The 22,271-nt window shown below is 42.3% G+C and overlaps 1 protein-coding gene across 1 annotated transcript in view; it reads right to left on the bottom strand.

Annotated features, from left to right (window-relative positions):
• Window positions 1-21,592, bottom strand: part of LOC132390924 (annexin A10-like) — a 200,750-nt gene extending 179,158 nt beyond the window's left edge. The window contains exon 1 of the mRNA XM_059963458.1: window positions 21,304-21,592. Within this exon, the coding sequence (XP_059819441.1) occupies window positions 21,304-21,592 (289 nt within the window). The remainder of the gene's footprint in view (window positions 1-21,303) is intronic.
• Between the last annotated feature and the right edge of the window lie 679 nt (window positions 21,593-22,271).

Raw genomic sequence — 22,271 nt, 5'->3', positions numbered from 1 at the left:
CAAACAAACGGCTTTCCCGCTGGATCAAATCCTACCACTGGTTCTCCCCAGCATCTTCCCTCTTCATTGCCCACAGAATCAAAAAAACCCAAGTCCAACCTTAGAGTTCCTCACCAAGAAAACCTCCCCCTAATTGAATGACACACATTCCACATCATCCCTTACTTTCAACAATAACCCAGGCAGGCTGAAAGCAGAACAGACTGCCCTTACGGAACTATTAAATGAAATACCTGCAGCATAACAGTAAAGATGTGAACCAGGGTATTACATTTATAAGAGGAGATTAATAACATTTTGAATCTTATTGTTAATATAATGATTTTTCAATGAATATGGTAAAGAAAGTTAGGGAAAATTATTTTACCTATGACTGAATCAGTAACGAAATGATATACATTTATGATTGGGATACAAGAGGCTACAGATGTTGGATGTAATGGAATTGGTTCCAGGTTGGGTTGAATTAGGCTTATTATAGTAAAGCTCTTGTATTTTTAACCTGTGGACTACAAGGGGTGATGTAGACTAGGTAGACCCAAGTGTAGTGGAGAGCAGAGATGAAGATGGAGTTGAACGAAGAATCTGCATTTAAGGTTTGGTTTGTAGAGAACAACAGCTAGGAATCATGGATCATTGCACACAGGGCAGGTAAACTCAAAACACAGGAAAGACAAACATAATAGAGGAAGTTTAATTAGAGAAACTAAAGAAGGCACAGATGCATTGATAACTAAGACAAGACACGGGTGAAAATAACCAACTAATACTCAGGAGAGGAGGAGTGACAGAGCCTGGAGGTCTCTGATCAAAACATGATGTTAAAAGTTGAAGCAACAAACAAAATGCTGGAGGAAGTTAATGGGTCAGGCAGGATTTGTGGAGAGGAGAGAAATGGCAGGTTGATATTTTGAGTCAAGACCCTTCATCTGGACTTTCATTTAAACTTCATCAAACTTATGATTATTAGTCATAGAACAAAAAAAAAGGAATTAAGAGATATTTCCTTTTAATAAAATGAGTTAAGAGGACTATTCTGTCAGAAACACTGGTGGAAGGAGAATCCATTGCAGTGAGAAAAATTGAAATTGTTTAAAATTAAAGATAAATAACAGGTAAGTGACAAGGAATTGGGACACTGAACAGTTTCTTCAAAAATTGAACATTAAACTGATAGATCAAAATGTTTGCATTATACTTTGTGAAATTATCATTGTTATAAATTTTGCAGGATATAATTTGGAGCATGAATAGTTTAGAAATAAAGTGTGTTTGTATCTATAACAATTCCTGAACCCTTACATACTGGGATTCATTATCTGCAACTTCTTCATTTGGAAGACTGTACACAAACTGCTACTTATAATGCACAATCACATTCAAACTCTTGATATCAGTTAACTTATTGAGCTAAAAAAATTGAGCTGTCATCTACAATGATTAAATATTCACACACACACACACACACACACACACACACACACACACACACACACAGAATCAGACTTTTTGAATAATTCAACAAACTGGAGGAACTCAATAGGTCTGGCAGCACCAGTGGAAGGAAATGGATAAGTATCATTTCAGGTCAAGACACTTCATCTGGAATGAAAGACAGAGAGGGAATAGTTAGACTAAAGAGGTTTGGGGAGGGTTGAAGCAAGTGATGGCAAGCAATAGCAGATTCATCTGAGGAAGGGTGATAGGCAGATGGAGGAGGGAAAAGTGTAGTAATGACTGAGGCAGGGAAGTGATCGGGGATACAACAAAGGGTTGCAGGTGATGAAATCTGAGAGGAAATTCAGGTGGAGCATGAAATCAAGTGAGGAATGTGGGATGGGCAGATGGAACCATAGAGGGGAGAGACCCCATGGAAGGGGTGGAATAAGTGAAAGAAATGGGGTGATGGGGATGTTGGAATGTGTGTGGAAAGAACTGGGTAGATCATAAGGAAGAAAAGGTCAGAATGAAAGCAAGTTACCTGAAACTGGAGAAGCAGAATCTTCAAATTTGTTAACTTTGTGGCAACAGTATAATGTGTTATAATAGAGAAAAAGGCCTGTGAATAAAAAATAGTTAAATAAGTAGTGCAAAAGATAGAAATAAAAAAAAGTAGTGAGGTAGTCTTCATAAGTTCAATGTCCATTCAGAAATTGGATGGCAGAAAAGAAGAAACTGTTCCTGAATCATTGACCTGTGGGCTTTCAGGCTTCTGTACCTCCTTCCTGATGGTAGCAATGCGAAGAGGGCATGTCCTGGGTGATGAGGGTCTTTAATGATTGACTCTGCTTTTTATAGCATTTCTGCTTGAAGATGTCCTGGATACTATGGAGGCTAGCACCCATGATGGAGCTGGCTAAGGTTACAACTCTCCACAGCTTATTTTGATCCTGTGCCATAGCCACCACCCATACCAGGCAGAGATGTAACCAGTTAGAATGCTCTCATGGTACATTTGTAGAAAATTGTGAGTGTTTTGGGTGAAATACAAAATCTCCACAAGCCCCTAATGAAACTTAGCCGCTGTCATGCCTTCTTTGTAGTTGCATCAATAAGTTAGGTCCAGGTTCGATTAGGAAGTCCAGGGATCCAGAGGGAGGTACCGAGGCCCAGGCTCTAGAGCTTTTTGATCAGAACTGCAGGAATGATGTTAAACATTGATCTGTAGTCAATAAACAGCATCTTGACATAGGTATTTGCATTGTCCAGGTGATTGAAGGCCGTGTGGAGAGCCAATGATATTGCGTCTGCTGTTGATCTATTGTGGCAATGGGCAAATTGCAGTTGGTCCAGGTCCTTGCTGAGGCAGGAGTTGATTCTAGCCATAACCAACCTCTCAAAACAACTCATCACCATAGGTGTGAATGCTATTGGATGGTGGTCGTTAAGGCAGCTCACACTGCTCTTCTTTGGCTCTGGTACAATTGTTGCCCTTTTGAAGCAGGTGGGAGCTTCTGACTGTAGCAATGAGAGATTGAAAATGATTTGAACACCCTTGCCAATTGGTTGGTACAGGTTTTCAGAGCCTTACCAGGTACACCGTCTGGGCCTGTTGTCTTGCAAGGATGAACCCTCTTGAAAGACAGCCTGACTTCAGCCTCTGAGACAGAGATCACGGGGTCAATGGGTGCTGCAGGGATTCTCATAGCTGTAGTTTTATTCTCCTTTCAAAGTGTGCAAAAAAGGCATTGAGCTTATCTGGCACCGAAGCATCACTGCTATCCATGATGTTGAGTTTCACTTTGCAGGAAGTAATGGCGTGTAGAGTTGATGTGCATCTAATGTTGTCCCCAACCTCACTCAGGCTTTTTCCTTGGGTCTTCAAGCAGCAGTCCGTAAGTCTTGCCTGGTTTTCTTGTACAGACTGGGTCACCAGAGTTGAATGTCACAGATCAAGCCCTCAGCCCTACAAACCTCATGGTTCATCCACGATTTTTGATTCAGGTATGTACAGTAAGTTTTTGTAGGCACACATTGATCCACTCAGGTCTTAAATAAGTTAGTGACAACTGCGGTGTACTCATTCAGACTCGAAGATGAATCCCTGAACACGGTCCAGTCCATAGGTTCAAAGTTGTCCTGTAAGCTCTCTGGCACCTCCCTTGTCCATACCTTCTTGGACCTCACTGCTGGTCTTGCAGTCTTCAGTCTCTGCCTAGACTCAAGGAGTAGAAGTATAGCCAGGTGATCAGACTCTCCGAAGTGAGGGTATGGAATAGCAAGGTAAGACCTCTTGATGGTGGTGTAACAGTAGTCTAGTGTGTTGGTTCCTCTGGTGCTACTAGTGATCTGCTGGGAATAAGTATTTTAAGACTTTTCAAACTGGCCTGGTTAAATGACGGGGAAGGCATCAGAATGTGCTGTTTTGTGCCTGCTGATTACATCCCTTAGTTGATCTCGATCTTGTTTTTTGCTAGTCTGAGGTGGGATGTACACAAGATGATGGCTGAAATCTCCTACGGTAGATAAAATGGACAACACTTGATTGTAAGATATTCCAGGTCTGGTGAACATGTTTGTACACGACGAGGAGATGGTCACGAAGCATGTTCCTCCACCCCTGCCTTTGAAAGACTCAGCAGTCCTACCTTGGCTGAGTATAGGGAACCCATCAATCTGAATCACTGTGTATGGGATGGAAGGGGTTAACCAAGAAAGGAAAACAGTTAAGTGGTCCTTATGTCTGTCTGGTACAGCACCCTAGCTCTGAGGTCCTCAATACTAGAGTCTATATGTTTGCCAGAAAGATTGTTGGTATTGGGAGTCAAAACCCACACTTCCTTAAGCAAACTTTTAATCCAGATAGGCATCCCCAGTTCTGCAGTCATAAAGGGAAAGCATGGCATTCAAGTTCTGTCGAATTTAAGTAGTGATAGATTTTTTAATTGCATTAAAACAATGTTACTTACCATACAGACCTCGGATGTCATTGTGGTTCTCAGCTGTAGCAGAGTGCTTGATGGGTTCCATCAGAGCTGCGCACAGGAGTTGCCCTGGAACTCAGTGTTTATGGTGTTAGGCTGTAGACTATCCAGGTGGAACATACGGTTTGTATTTAGTCTCAATCTGGTAGCGGAGTAGGTTGAGGATAAGCAGAACTCCATAGGAAAGGGGTGAGCAATTAAAATGGTTAGCACCCATGAGCTCTGGGGGGGCATGGCAGATGGAGCTCGGGCTATATTGAGAGCACTGGATGCAATGAACCACTTTTTAAGTGGTAAGGGAGGAGGTGTAGGGACAAGTTACACCTCCTGTGGTTGTCTCCTGCAAGGGAAGGACAGGTGGGTAAGGAAGGTTGGGGGAAACAGGAAGAGTGGTCTCTGTGGAAAGCAGAAAGATGTGTGAGGGGAAAGAATGGCTAGTGTTGGATCTCATCGTAGCTAACAGAAACTTTGAAGAATGATATGCTGGATGCATAGGCTCTGAGGACCAGAGAAATTTTGTCCCTGTCTGGTGGGAAGTGGGATAAATTCAGAAATGTGGGAAATAGAGGAGTTGTGGGTGAGGGCTCCATTGATAAACAGTGGGAAGGAAACCCTGACTTCTGAAAAAGGAGGACTTCCCAGATATCCTCTAGTCTAGTGGAAGACCTCATCTTGAGAGCAGATGCAGTGGAGACAGATAAACTGGGAGAAATGAATGGTATCCTTATAAGAGACAGAATGGGAGAAAATGTAATCCATATAACTTTGGGAGTCAGTGGGGTCTTAGTAAATTTTGTTGTTTAATTTGTCTCCTGCTATGGAGTCAGAGGGATTGAGAAAGAGGAGAGGTGTCAGGAATGGTCTATGTGAATGTCAGGTCAGAGCAGAAGTTGGTAAAGAAGGAGATAAAATGGATGAGTTGTACACAGGTGCACCAATGCAGTCAGTCCCATGTTACTCTGGATATTTCCATTTTCCTAAGTTTGCTCTGGCCTAAAGGTACAAGAATATTCCTAATTGTGAATAAGCTTTTCTTCAATGGTTACTTCACCTTAGAAATCCAACTTTGAGTGAAAATGCTAATGATTTGGATTTGAGTGGGACTGAATAAGGTGATTGGTAAACATGCCTGAAGGTCAGGCAATTTTATAAATAGTGTTCCACTGGAATGCTACTAGTTTGCAGTCTGATTAGAAATGGACGAAATGCCAGTGGAGCCTGGCAAGTTGGCTGATGTGTCGGGATAGGGTGATTTAGATGATACTAAAGAAACAGGAAGCAAGGCAGGTTAATTGTAAAAAAGGCTTTGCAAAACAAATTAGAGAAAAAGAGATTTATAATTTCTGATGTGATCCTTAGGTAAGATACCGACACATAAACTTATGCTGGCTCCATAACCTTATCTCACATAAAACTTAATGCTGTCTGTTTAGGTCACTTCCCATTTGTCTTCACTGTCACAGTACCTTCTCGATGCAAACCAGATTTAGGTTTGGATATTATAAATGGACTCCAGTCTCCATATTTACAAACAGAATTACCCTACTTCAGAAGAGTAAATTAGAATGGAAAATAGCACCGGACACCCTGGATATTAATAATCACCCAATTGATGCTACTTCTTAACTTGCTTGGGAAGATTTAATTAAAGTAAAATAACTGAGGGACATCTACATGAAATTCCACAAGAGATCGGTCTCCCATTGCAACTGACCTTCAGGGAATGAGCAGCAATGGACCTTTCACAGCTGCAGTATTTCACCATATGTGTTTGCTAGACATGCAAGAGAAGACAGGTAGAAACTCTATGGAATTTCATGCAAGTTATAATGCTCAGCATATTAATTAAGGCTGCATAAATCTAATTTTTGTTGATTCAAAATATTGCTTACTTTTAGTATAAATGTTCGACAAATTAGTTGAATTAGTTGAAGAATTTGGAAGAATATCATAATGCAAATATCAAAAATTACTGTTAATTTGATAATGTTGCTTGAATTACATACAGTAGTTCTTTCCTAATATTCAGTGGGTCTGAATTTCTTTGGACCGTTTGAAGCCTATGCTATTCACCAGCAGAGGACGCTCTATGCTCTTTGCTCTACTTGGAGCAAACAGAGGTGGAATATATATAATGAGCAGTTTGAAACCAGGGTTATCTCAGAGCAGCTCTGGTAAACCTTCAGTATTGCTATTCTGCAAACATCCTCTGAAAAGAGCACAAGAGTAAGGATGTGATTGTAATCTTTATCAAACACTAGTTTGGCCATGTCCAGTTCTGGGTACCAAGATGGGTCAACATGTAAAGGCTTTGCGGAAGGTGCAGAGGTAATTTTCTAGAGTAATTCCTGTGGAATTTTGGTTAAGTAGACAAACCGGATGGGCCAGGGTTGAGATATTTAAATCTCAGACAGTAGAGACAAAGTGATGGAGAAAAAACAATAGTGAATGGGATAAAGAATCAGAAATACAGATTGGGAAGTGACTGGCAAAAGAAGCTGGAGTAACATGAGGAAAAGACCTGTTTACATTGTAACTAGTTAGGGTCAGTGATACACTGTTGGGGTAACAGTGGAGATAGATTTACTGGAAGCATTTAAAAGTTTAAATATCTAAAGGGTAAGAATTCCATGGCAATGTGGAGAGAATGTAAGTGGCTCTAGCTGGGTTGTTCTTACATGGAGATGAACAGATTCACTTGGTGGATGGCCTTCCTCTATGTAGTGACTATTGTGTTACCTTCTTAAGGCAGCAAGAGAAATAAATGGCTATATGCTTCTTTCATTTGGTTCTTATTATATCTCTAGAGGCATCCACTCTCAATTGCCTGAATCCTGAATGGTCTTAGGCCAATAGTACCCCTAGAAGCATTGTAAAGGGACAATGCAGAGCAAAAGAGATATGAATATCACAAGGGGAGGCTGCCTAGTTCTCTTGAAAAAACTGAAATAAAAGGAACAGATTATCAGCATCATCAGGGATATATCATCCTTGTTATGTAGAGAATGACCCAGCTGGACCTTCCAACCTTGTCAAGCTTGCTTATTCTCTCTCATATATCTGTTGCTACTCTCCCTCTTTCTCATCCTCCTCCTCCCCTTCTCCACTTCCTCCTCCACCCCTCCTCCTCTTCTTCCTTCTGCTCCTCCATTTCAATACTATAGAGTATATGCCCAAGGGAATGCCATATTGGCTTTAGAAAGAGTATTAGGTGAGCAGGAAAAGCCTGTATGAAGCCATGCAATGCAAGATATTGCACTCTCAAAATTTTCATTTCCATTGAACAGTTAATCTTTTTAGTGTAATAACAATGTAATAACAGTTCCATGTCCTGAAAAAAGCAAGGACATAACAAGCTATATTTTCCTTCTCTGAGTATTTTTATTCTGATATATGAGCCCAGCAATGCAATAGAGATTCAGCCAGTGTCAGGCTGGAGTTATGGCAGGAGAATCTAACAGGATCTCTGTGGAATTTAATGTCCATGCTGTTATGGTGTTTCAATGCACTAATTTGGAAATATAAGCATCACTGACAAACAGCATTTATAATCAATCCCTAGATACTCAGGGGTGTTGCTGTGGGTCTTTCCCTTGAATCACTGCAGTCTGTGTGGTGATAGCACTCTCACATATCTAACACTATTAAAATACTGTTGAATGAATGCAGGATCAGTAAGCCTGTAAAAGTAATTATCATAATATATTGTTGGAACAGGTAAGAAAATTGCAACATTATGATAATAAAATAAATGGAAGAGATATGCATTTACTTCAAATAAACAGTGAAATAATTTGTTATATAGACATCTAACATTGGTCTGATATTATCTGCCCCCAGGTCACCTTGAATACAATGGTTAAGTTATTTTCCTATTATAGCTGATACGTATCTCACCTACATCTACATGTCTACCAAACCAACGCGAATCCGATTTTGTGTGGTTGATCGTGTGTATTAAAACGGGTTTATCTGAGATAATTTCCCGTAAAAGTTCTCTCCCAACAGACATCTATGTCATCAGCTTGAGTTCAATTCGAATTAACATCCCAGAAGTACTAGTCACAAATTCACCAAGGCCCAACAAACAATGATGCAGGAATAAAGAACAAAAAATAGGCATGATACATAGAGTAAACAGAAATAAATTTAAAGGGAAAGATTGTGTCTCATTTTGGGTTTAAATCTGCAAAATGTAAAGCTGGGGAATGTCAATCTCATTTCAAAGTCAATTAAAATTTATGTACTAATGTAATTCTAAAGTTATTAAACTGACAAGCTAAAAGAAATATGTACAATTTTGTGTTCATTGGAAGAACAAAGAAGGCTATAATAAAATAGCAACCTGCTTTATACTCTTTTCTTCCCTATTAAATTTAAAAATTGATTGAATTACAAAAAAGACTGCCAATTCACTATTGCTTCCGATAAACAAAACCCCCATTTGCACCTTTAACAATTATTAAAAATATAATAATGGTAGTTCCTATTTTTGATCATCATTAATATAATCCAGGTAGAGATCTGCATACTCAATGCTCTTGAACCCTGGCACTATTTCCTGTAGCTCTAGACAGATATGATTAATTCATTGTTGCCTTCTTAACTATGCCTAGGAAGATTGGACCAGCTCCATTATCATCATCATTGAATCTTATAATATTGAAGGTGTATTCAATTTACAGTGTCGGTATTAGATCTTAGAAGGGCTATCTAATTAGATCTACTCAGCTGCTCTTTTCTAATGTCCTGTTAATTTTTATGCAGCTGCTACCAGTTCTTGAATTTTAAACCGTTCTGCTTTGAAATGTCCTCAATAGAAAGTAGAATAAATTAAACTGAATCACATTGTATTTATATTTAAATGAAAATTGTGAAACCATTGCCTATAAATTGAACTGCATCCATTTGTTGCCCTAGAACATGGCTCCCATGCAAATGTTCATGAAAACTGTCTAAAATGCAATTTGCAAACGTGTTAGGAGCATGTTCACAAAAGCCTAAAACAGATTCTGTATGATTCCACAAGACAAATCTCATGCAGGTGAAGCCCTTTGCTTTACTCCAGCCCAGAACCATCATCCTGACCAGAGAATAGTGGGAACGTAAGAGATAATGATGACAATGAAGATCATGGTATATCATTGCACTGGAGATCTTATAGACTGTGTTAGGGAGGGAGTACTCTGCAGTTATGTGAATATCCTCATCAGCATAATGAAGTGGCTTGCTATTGCCTTTTTCTGGGCAGTGTCTTTGCAAGATGAATGACCCCAGCCATTATCAATACACTTCAGAGATTATTTGCCTGGCATCAGTGATTACATACAGTAACCACGACAAGTGATATGCACCAGCTGCTCATTGGGCCATTCACCACCTACTCCCAAGGTTTCATGCCTAAGCAGGTGCTATACCCTGTGCAAGGCTGACCTGCAGGCTAGCGGAAGGAAGGAGCTCCTTCAACCTCCTTTGGTAGAGATGTATCTCCACCCCACCACCCAATATGTAAATATAGCAGATGTTAATTCAAACAAGAACCAGGCTTCAGTTCTTATTGAAAATGTAAATGTTTAGGAAGCTTGCAATTAGTCTTTAGTTTTTATTGTAAATTGAAAGCTGTGAACTGAAGTTAAGCACCACAGACTATGATATAATTTGCAAAATGGTGACCAGAAGACATTTGCACTTGCATCAGACAATGGGGTTGTGTTAATTGGCACACAGCAATCCAGGCAACTATGGGCTTTAGTGATTTGCACTATTGTAAATAAGTTCAGGAAGCTTGCAATTAGCTTGCAACTAAAGTTTACAAAAGTGAGTCCACAGCAATGAAATGAGTTCATCGCTGCAGCTGGTCTAGGAGCCTGTCAATTGCAGGCCACAGCCTCAGTTCAGTGCTCAGATGAATCTGACTCTGACTCTGACGCCCTGACTTTTTCAATCTAGCTCTGCACTTAAATCAGCTGAACATCGGCTTGTTCTCTACTTCAGACCCAGGTTTCTGCTGCTTCAATTTAACTGTGTCTGCTCCAGCCAGGGGCAAACTTTGGCTCATTCCGTTGTTCCTTGCTCTTGGGCCCAGGACTTGCCGCTCTGATTTGTCCCATACCTGCCACTCTGCCGCACTGCACCTTTGAGACATCAGTTCACTGAGTCCCATTGAACACCACAAAAATGCCAGGTCATACAGGCATTTCAAAGCACAATCCCGAAAGGGAAGTGACAGGCTATTGATTGCAGTGATTATTGTTCTCAAAAGGAGTAGTTAGTTGATTTGATAGCTGCCAGTAGAGTCACTGTGTCTCATTAGTGCCATTTAAACCTCAGTATATTAATGCAGCTAAATGTATCCATGGACTCAATCATTTCTATGTGAACAGTTTGAGTGTTCAGGCAAGTAAAGAACACCACCCATCGCTTGCTGTGAGCTAGACCTCCTCTTGTTACGTCTATTAACCACAGTCCAAGGACCAAAGGCATCCAGACCAGTGTATGTGAAGGGTGGAGAGATGTTTAGTTGGTCCTCTGGCAAGTCTGACATTGTTTGCCCTGCAGCTTGTGACAAGTGGCACAACCATAGAAACTGTAAGGTAAGCGTCTCTTGTCATATAACTGCAGCTCTGAAGTCTCCTTCCACGAGTGTGCGTCCTTCATACTCCACCTCTTCAGGACTGTAGCAAATGAGCTACATGGAGATGTGATACCTAATAGGCAAATAATGGGGTTTTCTCTGATTTGCTCAAATCTTTGTACTTTTAAACAAAACGAGAGGGAAACTTGGATGAAGATCTCCAGTTTTTTTCGTCCTGTGATTTTCTAGGTTCCTGCAAAGTTTTCTCTTTCTTCCTACACTCTTCTTCAAACAACAGTGCTTTTCAGAGATATCCTCAGTAAAACCATCATTTACAGTTGACATGGACTATTGCTCTTCCTTAGCTACAGATGGGTGATCATCAGTAAACACTATGCTTGTGTATTTATTTAGATCAAACTGTGCTAAAGTATCAATCTTCTCTTTTGGCTTTTCATACCAGATTTTACATCCTTTTCCATCTTTTAGTTTGATGTGTCCTTCACAGCTGCTGGGTCATTTGGAACTACGCACTCTGCACAATACACCCCTCCATTCACTGCTGTCTGATCTCACTGCTGCTTCTCTGCATGCCTTTTATTTCTTGCTGGTTGCCCAGATGTCTTTTTGCTTCTGGGACATGCTTCATTAGATTCTGGAGATTTTCCACTATACTCTGGATTTGCCCTGTGATTTTGCCTAGCAATTGGGGGTTGGCCAGAGGAACTGCATTTAGCTAAGTCTTTTCTCTGCACAGGTTTATGTCTGCTACATCTTGCTCAGGAGGCAGGTTATACTGGAATGTTCTGTTCTCTGTATCTCATCTCTCAGTAAAGTCACTATTTTCTGAAGCCACTTCCGGCTCCTCATTTGCCTTCTCTGAAGGATTTTGATTGGATAGATCTTGTGACTGATTTCCAGCAACAAGTGAAGCAATTTCCTGATCATCTGCTCTGACACTGACGCTTTGTGAGAGACCTTTTTGTGTCTGTGAAGTGTTGATCTTTTCTTTAAGCGTATGCAAGGGCTGAACAATGAAATCCTCCAGTGTTCCAGAATGTTTGTCTTAATGCTGTGAATAGCAGGCCTGTGGACATTCTCGAAACATACCAAGTTGGCTCTCCTTATCCGTGAGGGATTGGTTCCTGGACCCCTCACAGATACCTAAAAACATGGATGCTCAAGTCCCTTATTCAACCTGTCGCAATGCGGTGGACCTTAGGACCCAGCGGATCCCCAGACCTTATTTAATGTGTCCCAGTGCGGTGGACATTAGGACCTGGCGGCGGGGCTCTGAATCCGCAGTGTTTCTGTTCATGAAAATAATCACAATCAGGATTGAAAATAAAGTGGAAATAATAAAGTGATCGGAAAGAGGTGAAACACCATCAGTCCTTGGAAAAGTATTAGGCTGCAGTCGGTCGCTGATCGGAACAATTTTAAAGGATAAAGTGAGAAAGGCCCTGCTCCGATGAAAGTTACAATTATTACTAATCAACACAATGGTTTAATTATTGGGTTTTGGGGTTTTGGGTTCTTGATCCTCCACACCAACCCGGCACGGATGGAGAGCGCGCTCGGAAGCAATATACTTTAAATCATCTCTAGATTACTTATAATACCTAATACAATGTAAATGCTGTGTAAAATAGTTGTTATACTGCATTGTTTAGGGATAATGAAAAGAAAAAAAAGTCTGTACATGCTCGAACAACAAGTGCTGGAAGTGAACGTCTGGGTTTTCTTGATTCGCGGTTGGTTGAATTTGCGTATGCAGAACTTGTGGATAAGGAGGGCCGACTGTATCACCAAGAAGGATCCATCCTAGGTCAAGCTTCTGTGAGACGTTGCATTACCAGGACTGTTGATATGATTCCTGACCTTATGTGTTGTGAGGAAGTCTCTCCTAAGCGAAGTAGGACCTGGGCTTTATCATCTGCAGGTGGAACACTTGTGGTGGGTGTGATGGAGAGCAGCCTCAGGAGTTGGTATTCCTGGCCATTGTCTGGAATGCTATTACACTCAGTTAGTGTTGGAAGTGTAAGAGTAATGCTACCATTCCAGGCGTCAATCTGCTAACGTGTCACTCATCTACCCGATCTCTCCTTTACGCCAGCACAGGCCTTCAAGATGTAGGATGATAAATCACCATGGATGGGATGCCAAACAACTCCTACCAGACTAATAATCTGTTGCTCTGGTCACTGAGCAAGGCGTACAGCTTGAAAACTTTCTCTCATTGCCCTTTTGGATGCACTTTAACTAAGTATACCTTGGAACAGGACTTTGTGACTAGAGTGCTGTTACAGAACTCTTGTGTATACAGAGTTCACAGATTGCAAAGTTTATTCCTCTTCCTCACCACTGTGCTCTAAGTGCGATCTAAAACTTAGGATATACACAAGGTTTTCAATGTATGGCTGCAGCATACAGTAACTGTTGTCATTGCATTCATCAAAGACATATTTACTCTCTCATTGATATTGTCAGAAGTTCCCACCTATTTCAAAAGGGCCCATGAAGAGTAGCGTGACCTGCCTTAATGACTATCATCCAGCAGCGCTCACATCTACGGTGATGAAGTGCTTTGAGAGTTTAATTATGGCTAGAACCAACTCCTGCCTCAGCAAGGATCTGGACCATTGCAACTTGCCTGACACCACAATAAGTCTACGATGGATGCAATTTCATTTGCTCTACTTGTGGCCTTGGATCACCTGGACAATATAAATATCTATGTCAAGATGCTGTTTATTGACTACAGGAGAGTGTTTAACATCATTCCTGTAGTTCTGATCAAAAATCTGCAGAATCTGGGCCTCTATACCACCCTCTGAATCCTCGAACTGGAAGACCACAATCTGTGCAGATAGGTAATAACACCTCCTTCTTGCTGATGATCAACACTGGCGCACCATATGGGATGTGTGCTTAGCCCACTGCTAAATAGAACTATCAAACTATTTATTTATTTTTCTCTATTAATCATGCCTTGCGTTGTTCCACAGGAGGGGAACCTCTTCACTCAGACGGTTGTGAGAGCGTGGAATGAGATGCCTGCATGGATGGGGTGCACAAGTGGAGCATGCGAGCTCAATTTCAACTTCTAAGAGAGGTTTGGATAGGTACATGGCTGGTAGGGGTATGGAGAGCTATGGTCTCCCCCACCAGGTTTCCCCTATCACCTGGTGGTTCGCTCCCCCCTACCCCCACCTTTTAAGTCTACTCCTTAGCTTTTTTCCTCCAGTCCTGCTGAAGGGTTTTGGCCCGAAACGTTCACTGTATTTTTTTCCATAGATGCTGCCTGGCCTGTTGAGTTCCTCCAGCATGTTGTGTGTTGATCAGATTTCCAGCAAATACAGATTTTGTCTTGTTTGTGATTTGAAATTTGAAGATCCAGGTCTTTGATTGTATTAATAGAATGATTTCCATGCTCTATAACTTACTGGACGGTTATCAAAGTGTGATAGACTGGTGCTCATGAGCACTGTGTGTGGCTGTTACTTTGCCGTACCCATCATGACTGAAGACTCAGTTTGCCTACTGGTAAACTGCCTTGATACTAAGGCTGCTAAACCATGGCTATTAATGTGGATCGTTACTGTCAAATTTTGGCATTATCTTGGCATTATTTCAGCAGTTGAGGATTCCTTATTTGTCTCTGGCCAGGTAAATAGGAGTTGTATAATGTATGTAGTGGATTAAGTTTTCTAAGGTTTGCTGTAAGCAACGTACTGAAGGGTGATCATTGGCTACAGCTTGCTGATTGCTTCTTTTTTCAAAAGATGAGGTGAAGTGTGTGTGCTGTCTTTACGACAGTTATTTAGTTTATAATATTTTCGCTTAGTAATTCATTCAATAGTATTTTCTAGTTAGAATTAGAAGTGTTTAAAGTATATTCATTGCATGTAAAATATATCGGCATGCGATGACGTCACATCCGGTTTCGCCGCGTCTTGTGGGAAAACACCGGTTTGAAATTAGCGCGAGGGTGGGGGCTTTCCACGAGGCTCACCTGAGCAGAAGTAGTTTTGCAGGCATGAGAAATCACAGTGAGAGCAACGCTGTAAGTTAATAGATAATCGATATATTGAACTAAGATGTTAATGCTGATCCTGTTAGAGGTAACGACGGTAGATAATGTTTATGCTTTCGTTAGTTAAAGAGTCGCGGATAGTTTGCATGGAAGTGTATTTAAAGTAGTCAATGGAGCAGGTAAACTCTCCCTGTATACTGCACCTTAGTGTAATGTAGTTATAGTCACCTTTGCAAGTATTTACACTTGAAATGTGATATTAAGGAAGGAACAAATACTGTATCAATCTTGTATTGTTTTATCAACAGTTTTCACCATATGTTAATGTGAAGAGTGAACAGTAAATGGTTAATCTTACTGCGATCTGGTTCTTATTAACTGTGGTTTATCCGGACGTTAAATTCGGCGTTTCGTTACACCCGAAGGAGAACGTTACAGTGAAAAAGCGGCATTATCAGGTGTTTCAAGTGCTGCAATGTCAGCTCAATCCAGCATCAAGTCGACGCCGCCCAGCGACAGGGGCAGTAAACCGACATCAAGTAAGTCCACCCAGGCAAGAGCCAAGGCAGAAGCCGCCAAGGTGCGACTGAATTACGCCAAACAAGAAGCAGTTTTGAAAATGAAACTGGCCACCAGAGAAGCCGAAATCCAGAAAGAAAGGGCCGCCAGAGAAGCCGAAAAGGCTGCCAGACAAAGAGAAGAGGCTGCCAGACAAAGAGAAGAGGCCGCCAGAGAAGCCGAAATCCAGTTGGAAATGGCAAAAATATCGACAGAGTTGCAAGTGCTGCAGCTAGAAAGAGAAGAAGAAGCTGCCATGGCGGAAGCAAAGTACATAGAAGAAGCTGAAGGGTCGCGTGATCTGACCGCAGTAAGATCTACTTTAGAAAGGACCAGACTGGAACGCACAAGCGACTATGTACAATCTCAAATAGACAGGCAGGCTCGTCTCCCCTCTCCATACGTATTCAATAACTTCCCCAGCTACGAGGAACCTCAGAGAGTCACGATTGCACCACATCCATACGAGGAAGGAAATTTACCCTCACGGCTCCGTGATGAAGTCAAGAATGAAAGAACCGTCAACGCTCCTTCACCCCCACAACAGGACGGCGGGGAGGGAGAGGTTCACTCCGGGACAACAATTGTCAGCTCGAACTGGACAGAAGTTTGCGGTCAAACTCAGTCAAGCCGTTCTTGTTCCGAGATCTGCCTCACTAAGGTGTACCCTAAAGGAGCCAAAGACAAGGCCATCAAAGCCTATGTGATTCTGGACGATCAGAGCAATCATTCACTAGTCAGTCCAGAGTTCTTTAAATTGTTCAACATTGAGAGTGAGCGGTTCCCATACTACCTCAAAACTTGCTCAGGCAACATGAAAACCCAAGGAAGGAAGGCAGAAGGCATCCAGATCGAGTCCCTGGATGGTAAAGTCGTCATCTGTCTCCCTCCGCTCTTAGAGTGCAATGAAATCATGAATAACCGCGCTGGGATCCCGACACCAAGTGCGGTGCTACACCAGCCGCATCTCCACCACATCGCCAAACACATCCCAGAGCTGGATCCGAAAGCGGAAATACTCCTGCTATTAGGAAGAGATGTTATCCAGGTACACAAGGTTAGGCAGCAGATCAATGGACCACTCAACGCCCCCTTCGCGCAACGTCTGGATCTGGGCTGGGTGGTGATAGGAGAGGTGTGTCTCGGTGACGTACACAAACCGATGGTTAACACACTCAAGACCAATGTGCTAGAGAGTGGCCGCCATTCAATCTTTCAACCCTGCCCGAGTGTCCCGTGCATCAAAGAAGCACAACAAGACATTACCAAGCGTAAAGTAACCGACGAGACGCTAGGTCAGTCAGTTTTCGTTCAAACCGAGCACGGAAACAAACTTGCACAATCAGCTCAAGATACCATTTCTTTAAAACCCAAAGACACCAAGGTCTTCAGAGATGAAGCAAATAATGGGGTTGCCCCATTGCCAATCAGAGAACCATGCCAGCGCTCACCAGATAACAAAGAGCAGGCAGTCAAACAGTTCACGTCCTTACGGAAAACCCGGAAAAGGAAACCTGAGATGCAGCAACACACCCTATTGGCTCACGAGGTACTGTGCACCCTAATGGCAGAGGTCACAGCCATTATAAACGCACAATCATTCCTACCTGTGTCTTCTGACCCAGAAAACCCCTTTATACTTTCGCCATCAACGCTCCTTACGCAGAAGGCAGGAGCACCTCCTCCACCAGGAGACTTCTCAGACAAGGATTTGTGCACAAAGCAATGGAGACAAGTCCAGGCTCTGGCAAATCAGTTCTGGCCTCGCTGGAGACAAAAATATCTACCTTTGTTGCAACAGAGACAAAAGTGGACAGAACCCCACAGGAATCTGGCCAACGGCCAGAATCACTGTTACATTCCCTAGCGAGGATGGACATGTCAGGAAGATCGAATTGAAGACTACCGACCAAGGCGATGTGAAAATTTACCAAGGGCCAGTTACAGAAGTTATTCTACTTCTACCCAATGACTGATTAAGAGACTAAGCTTTGTACTCTGCTCATTGTGACCTTACGAAGGTCAAGCGGGGAGTGTGCTGTCTTTACGACAGTTATTTAGTTTATAATATTTTCGTTTAGTAATTCATTCAATAGTATTTTCTAGTTAGAATTAGAAGTGTTTAAAGTATATTCATTGCATGTAAAATATATCGGCATGCGATGACGTCACATCCGGTTTCGCCGCGTCTTGTGGGAAAACACCGGTTTGAAATTAGCGCGAGGGTGGGGGCTTTCCACGAGGCTCACCTGAGCAGAAGTAGTTTTGCAGGCATGAGAAATCACAGTGAGAGCAACGCTGTAAGTTAATAGATAATCGATATATTGAACTAAGATGTTAATGCTGATCCTGTTAGAGGTAACGACGGTAGATAATGTTTATGCTTTCGTTAGTTAAAGAGTCGCGGATAGTTTGCATGGAAGTGTATTTAAAGTAGTCAATGGAGCAGGTAAACTCTCCCTGTATACTGCACCTTAGTGTAATGTAGTTATAGTCACCTTTGCAAGTATTTACACTTGAAATGTGATATTAAGGAAGGAACAAATACTGTATCAATCTTGTATTGTTTTATCAACAGTTTTCACCATATGTTAATGTGAAGAGTGAACAGTAAATGGTTAATCTTACTGCGATCTGGTTCTTATTAACTGTGGTTTATCCGGACGTTAAATTCGGCGTTTCGTTACACCCGAAGGAGAACGTTACAGTGAAAAAGCGGCATTATCAGGTGTTTCAAGTGCTGCAATGTCAGCTCAATCCAGCATCAAGTCGACGCCGCCCAGCGACAGGGGCAGTAAACCGACATCAAGTAAGTCCACCCAGGCAAGAGCCAAGGCAGAAGCCGCCAAGGTGCGACTGAATTACGCCAAACAAGAAGCAGTTTTGAAAATGAAACTGGCCACCAGAGAAGCCGAAATCCAGAAAGAAAGGGCCGCCAGAGAAGCCGAAAAGGCTGCCAGACAAAGAGAAGAGGCTGCCAGACAAAGAGAAGAGGCCGCCAGAGAAGCCGAAATCCAGTTGGAAATGGCAAAAATATCGACAGAGTTGCAAGTGCTGCAGCTAGAAAGAGAAGAAGAAGCTGCCATGGCGGAAGCAAAGTACATAGAAGAAGCTGAAGGGTCGCGTGATCTGACCGCAGTAAGATCTACTTTAGAAAGGACCAGACTGGAACGCACAAGCGACTATGTACAATCTCAAATAGACAGGCAGGCTCGTCTCCCCTCTCCATACGTATTCAATAACTTCCCCAGCTACGAGGAACCTCAGAGAGTCACGATTGCACCACATCCATACGAGGAAGGAAATTTACCCTCACGGCTCCGTGATGAAGTCAAGAATGAAAGAACCGTCAACGCTCCTTCACCCCCACAACAGGACGGCGGGGAGGGAGAGGTTCACTCCGGGACAACAATTGTCAGCTCGAACTGGACAGAAGTTTGCGGTCAAACTCAGTCAAGCCGTTCTTGTTCCGAGATCTGCCTCACTAAGGTGTACCCTAAAGGAGCCAAAGACAAGGCCATCAAAGCCTATGTGATTCTGGACGATCAGAGCAATCGTTCACTAGTCAGTCCAGAGTTCTTTAAATTGTTCAACATTGAGAGTGAGCGGTTCCCATACTACCTCAAAACTTGCTCAGGCAACATGAAAACCCAAGGAAGGAAGGCAGAAGGCATCCAGATCGAGTCCCTGGATGGTAAAGTCGTCATCTGTCTCCCTCCGCTCTTAGAGTGCAATGAAATCATGAATAACCGCGCTGGGATCCCGACACCAAGTGCGGTGCTACACCAGCCGCATCTCCACCACATCGCCAAACACATCCCAGAGCTGGATCCGAAAGCGGAAATACTCCTGCTATTAGGAAGAGATGTTATCCAGGTACACAAGGTTAGGCAGCAGATCAATGGACCACTCAACGCCCCCTTCGCGCAACGTCTGGATCTGGGCTGGGTGGTGATAGGAGAGGTGTGTCTCGGTGACGTACACAAACCGATGGTTAACACACTCAAGACCAATGTGCTAGAGAGTGGCCGCCATTCAATCTTTCAACCCTGCCCGAGTGTCCCGTGCATCAAAGAAGCACAACAAGACATTACCAAGCGTAAAGTAACCGACGAGACGCTAGGTCAGTCAGTTTTCGTTCAAACCGAGCACGGAAACAAACTTGCACAATCAGCTCAAGATACCATTTCTTTAAAACCCAAAGACACCAAGGTCTTCAGAGATGAAGCAAATAATGGGGTTGCCCCATTGCCAATCAGAGAACCATGCCAGCACTCACCAGATAACAAAGAGCAGGCAGTCAAACAGTTCACGTCCTTACGGAAAACCCGGAAAAGGAAACCTGAGATGCAGCAACACACCCTATTGGCTCACGAGGTACTGTGCACCCTAATGGCAGAGGTCACAGCCATTATAAACGCACAATCATTCCTACCTGTGTCTTCTGACCCAGAAAACCCCTTTATACTTTCGCCATCAACGCTCCTTACGCAGAAGGCAGGAGCACCTCCTCCACCAGGAGACTTCTCAGACAAGGATTTGTGCACAAAGCAATGGAGACAAGTCCAGGCTCTGGCAAATCAGTTCTGGCCTCGCTGGAGACAAAAATATCTACCTTTGTTGCAACAGAGACAAAAGTGGACAGAACCCCACAGGAATCTGGCCAACGGCCAGAATCACTGTTACATTCCCTAGCGAGGATGGACATGTCAGGAAGATCGAATTGAAGACTACCGACCAAGGCGATGTGAAAATTTACCAAGGGCCAGTTACAGAAGTTATTCTACTTCTACCCAATGACTGATTAAGAGACTAAGCTTTGTACTCTGCTCATTGTGACCTTACGAAGGTCAAGCGGGGAGTGTGCTGTCTTTACGACAGTTATTTAGTTTATAATATTTTCGTTTAGTAATTCATTCAATAGTATTTTCTAGTTAGAATTAGAAGTGTTTAAAGTATATTCATTGCATGTAAAATATATCGGCATGCGATGACGTCACATCCGGTTTCGCCGCGTCTTGTGGGAAAACACCGGTTTGAAATTAGCGCGAGGGTGGGGGCTTTCCACGAGGCTCACCTGAGCAGAAGTAGTTTTGCAGGCATGAGAAATCACAGTGAGAGCAACGCTGTAAGTTAATAGATAATCGATATATTGAACTAAGATGTTAATGCTGATCCTGTTAGAGGTAACGACGGTAGATAATGTTTATGCTTTCGTTAGTTAAAGAGTCGCGGATAGTTTGCATGGAAGTGTATTTAAAGTAGTCAATGGAGCAGGTAAACTCTCCCTGTATACTGCACCTTAGTGTAATGTAGTTATAGTCACCTTTGCAAGTATTTACACTTGAAATGTGATATTAAGGAAGGAACAAATACTGTATCAATCTTGTATTGTTTTATCAACAGTTTTCACCATATGTTAATGTGAAGAGTGAACAGTAAATGGTTAATCTTACTGCGATCTGGTTCTTATTAACTGTGGTTTATCCGGACGTTAAATTCGGCGTTTCGTTACACCCGAAGGAGAACGTTACAGTGTGAGAGGTCAAATGAATGGAGTATTGTGACTTTTGATCCTGTGTTGTGTAGCAGGCAGACTCGGACTGCTGGCTAAGACATCTGGCTCGGTCCTCGATATATATTTGCTCACACACTCATGTGTGCCCTGTATTGTTGCTGGGCGGCTTTTTTTTAACTGCAAAGCTCCTCACCCTCTTGACCTGCACCTGCCCCCAATACCTCTGCCTGAGCAATAGCAGCTACATCCTCTTTTTCAAGATGCAGGGCTTCCAAATTAGCTTCTAGCTGAGCTTTATCTGCCCTTATGTCGATCTCCCTCTCTGCAATGTGCAACGTGCTCGCGGAGCCTCTGCCTTCACTCTCTCTAGTGCTGCTACAGCATCTACTGATGATCTGCATAATGACAAAGACCTGGGATAAGAGCTCTGTCTCACTTGCCTTCTCTTTCCTGTGGTATGTGTTTGAGTACCTCTCATCCATAATGCAAGTTGTTCACTACCACTGACTGTTCATATGCTATTTGGCCAGCTGTCTTCCAGTCTTTTCACTGCACTGCTCTCCGTGTGTGTGAAGTAGAAAATACACAATTCAGTATTAAACCAAACTCCATTCAACTGAACACAGGAGTCAGATTATAGAGTTGAAGTTCTGGGTGCTTCATTGGGCAGTACTCACACGTACAGTTGCTTAAAAGTAAAACAGAGAGATCAGAAAAATACCACAAGTACTTAATGCAGCAAACTTTTGATCAGTAAGTTATACACTCTTAAAAATAATGAATATATGTAGCTAGACTTTCATGTAAAATATCCAATAATTATATACAACATGAGTGAAAAATGTTTTAAAGTATGCAAGGAGATTAGTATCAAATAAGCATTCCATGATTATTAAGGCTGGCCAAACACTATACCAATAATCAGGAATAAACTTTTGCATAATGTTAATGCAAAAATGATGTTCTCCTTTATGAACTATAACAACACTTACAGATGATGATTCTGATGGCACAAGATGAGAAAGAAGTTGATGAAAACAAAACAGTGCAAGCAAGAGTCTGAGAATGAGAACATAGACCATAACTCCCACCATTCCGTTTACTTGCTGCATATGTCTGTTTGGAGATACTCATGGAAATTTTAATCAGTTATACAATTAA

Source organism: Hypanus sabinus, chromosome 3, assembly GCF_030144855.1.
Source record: "Hypanus sabinus isolate sHypSab1 chromosome 3, sHypSab1.hap1, whole genome shotgun sequence".
Taxonomy (NCBI): domain Eukaryota; kingdom Metazoa; phylum Chordata; class Chondrichthyes; order Myliobatiformes; family Dasyatidae; genus Hypanus; species Hypanus sabinus.
This window is presented reverse-complemented; position numbering and strand designations above follow the sequence as displayed.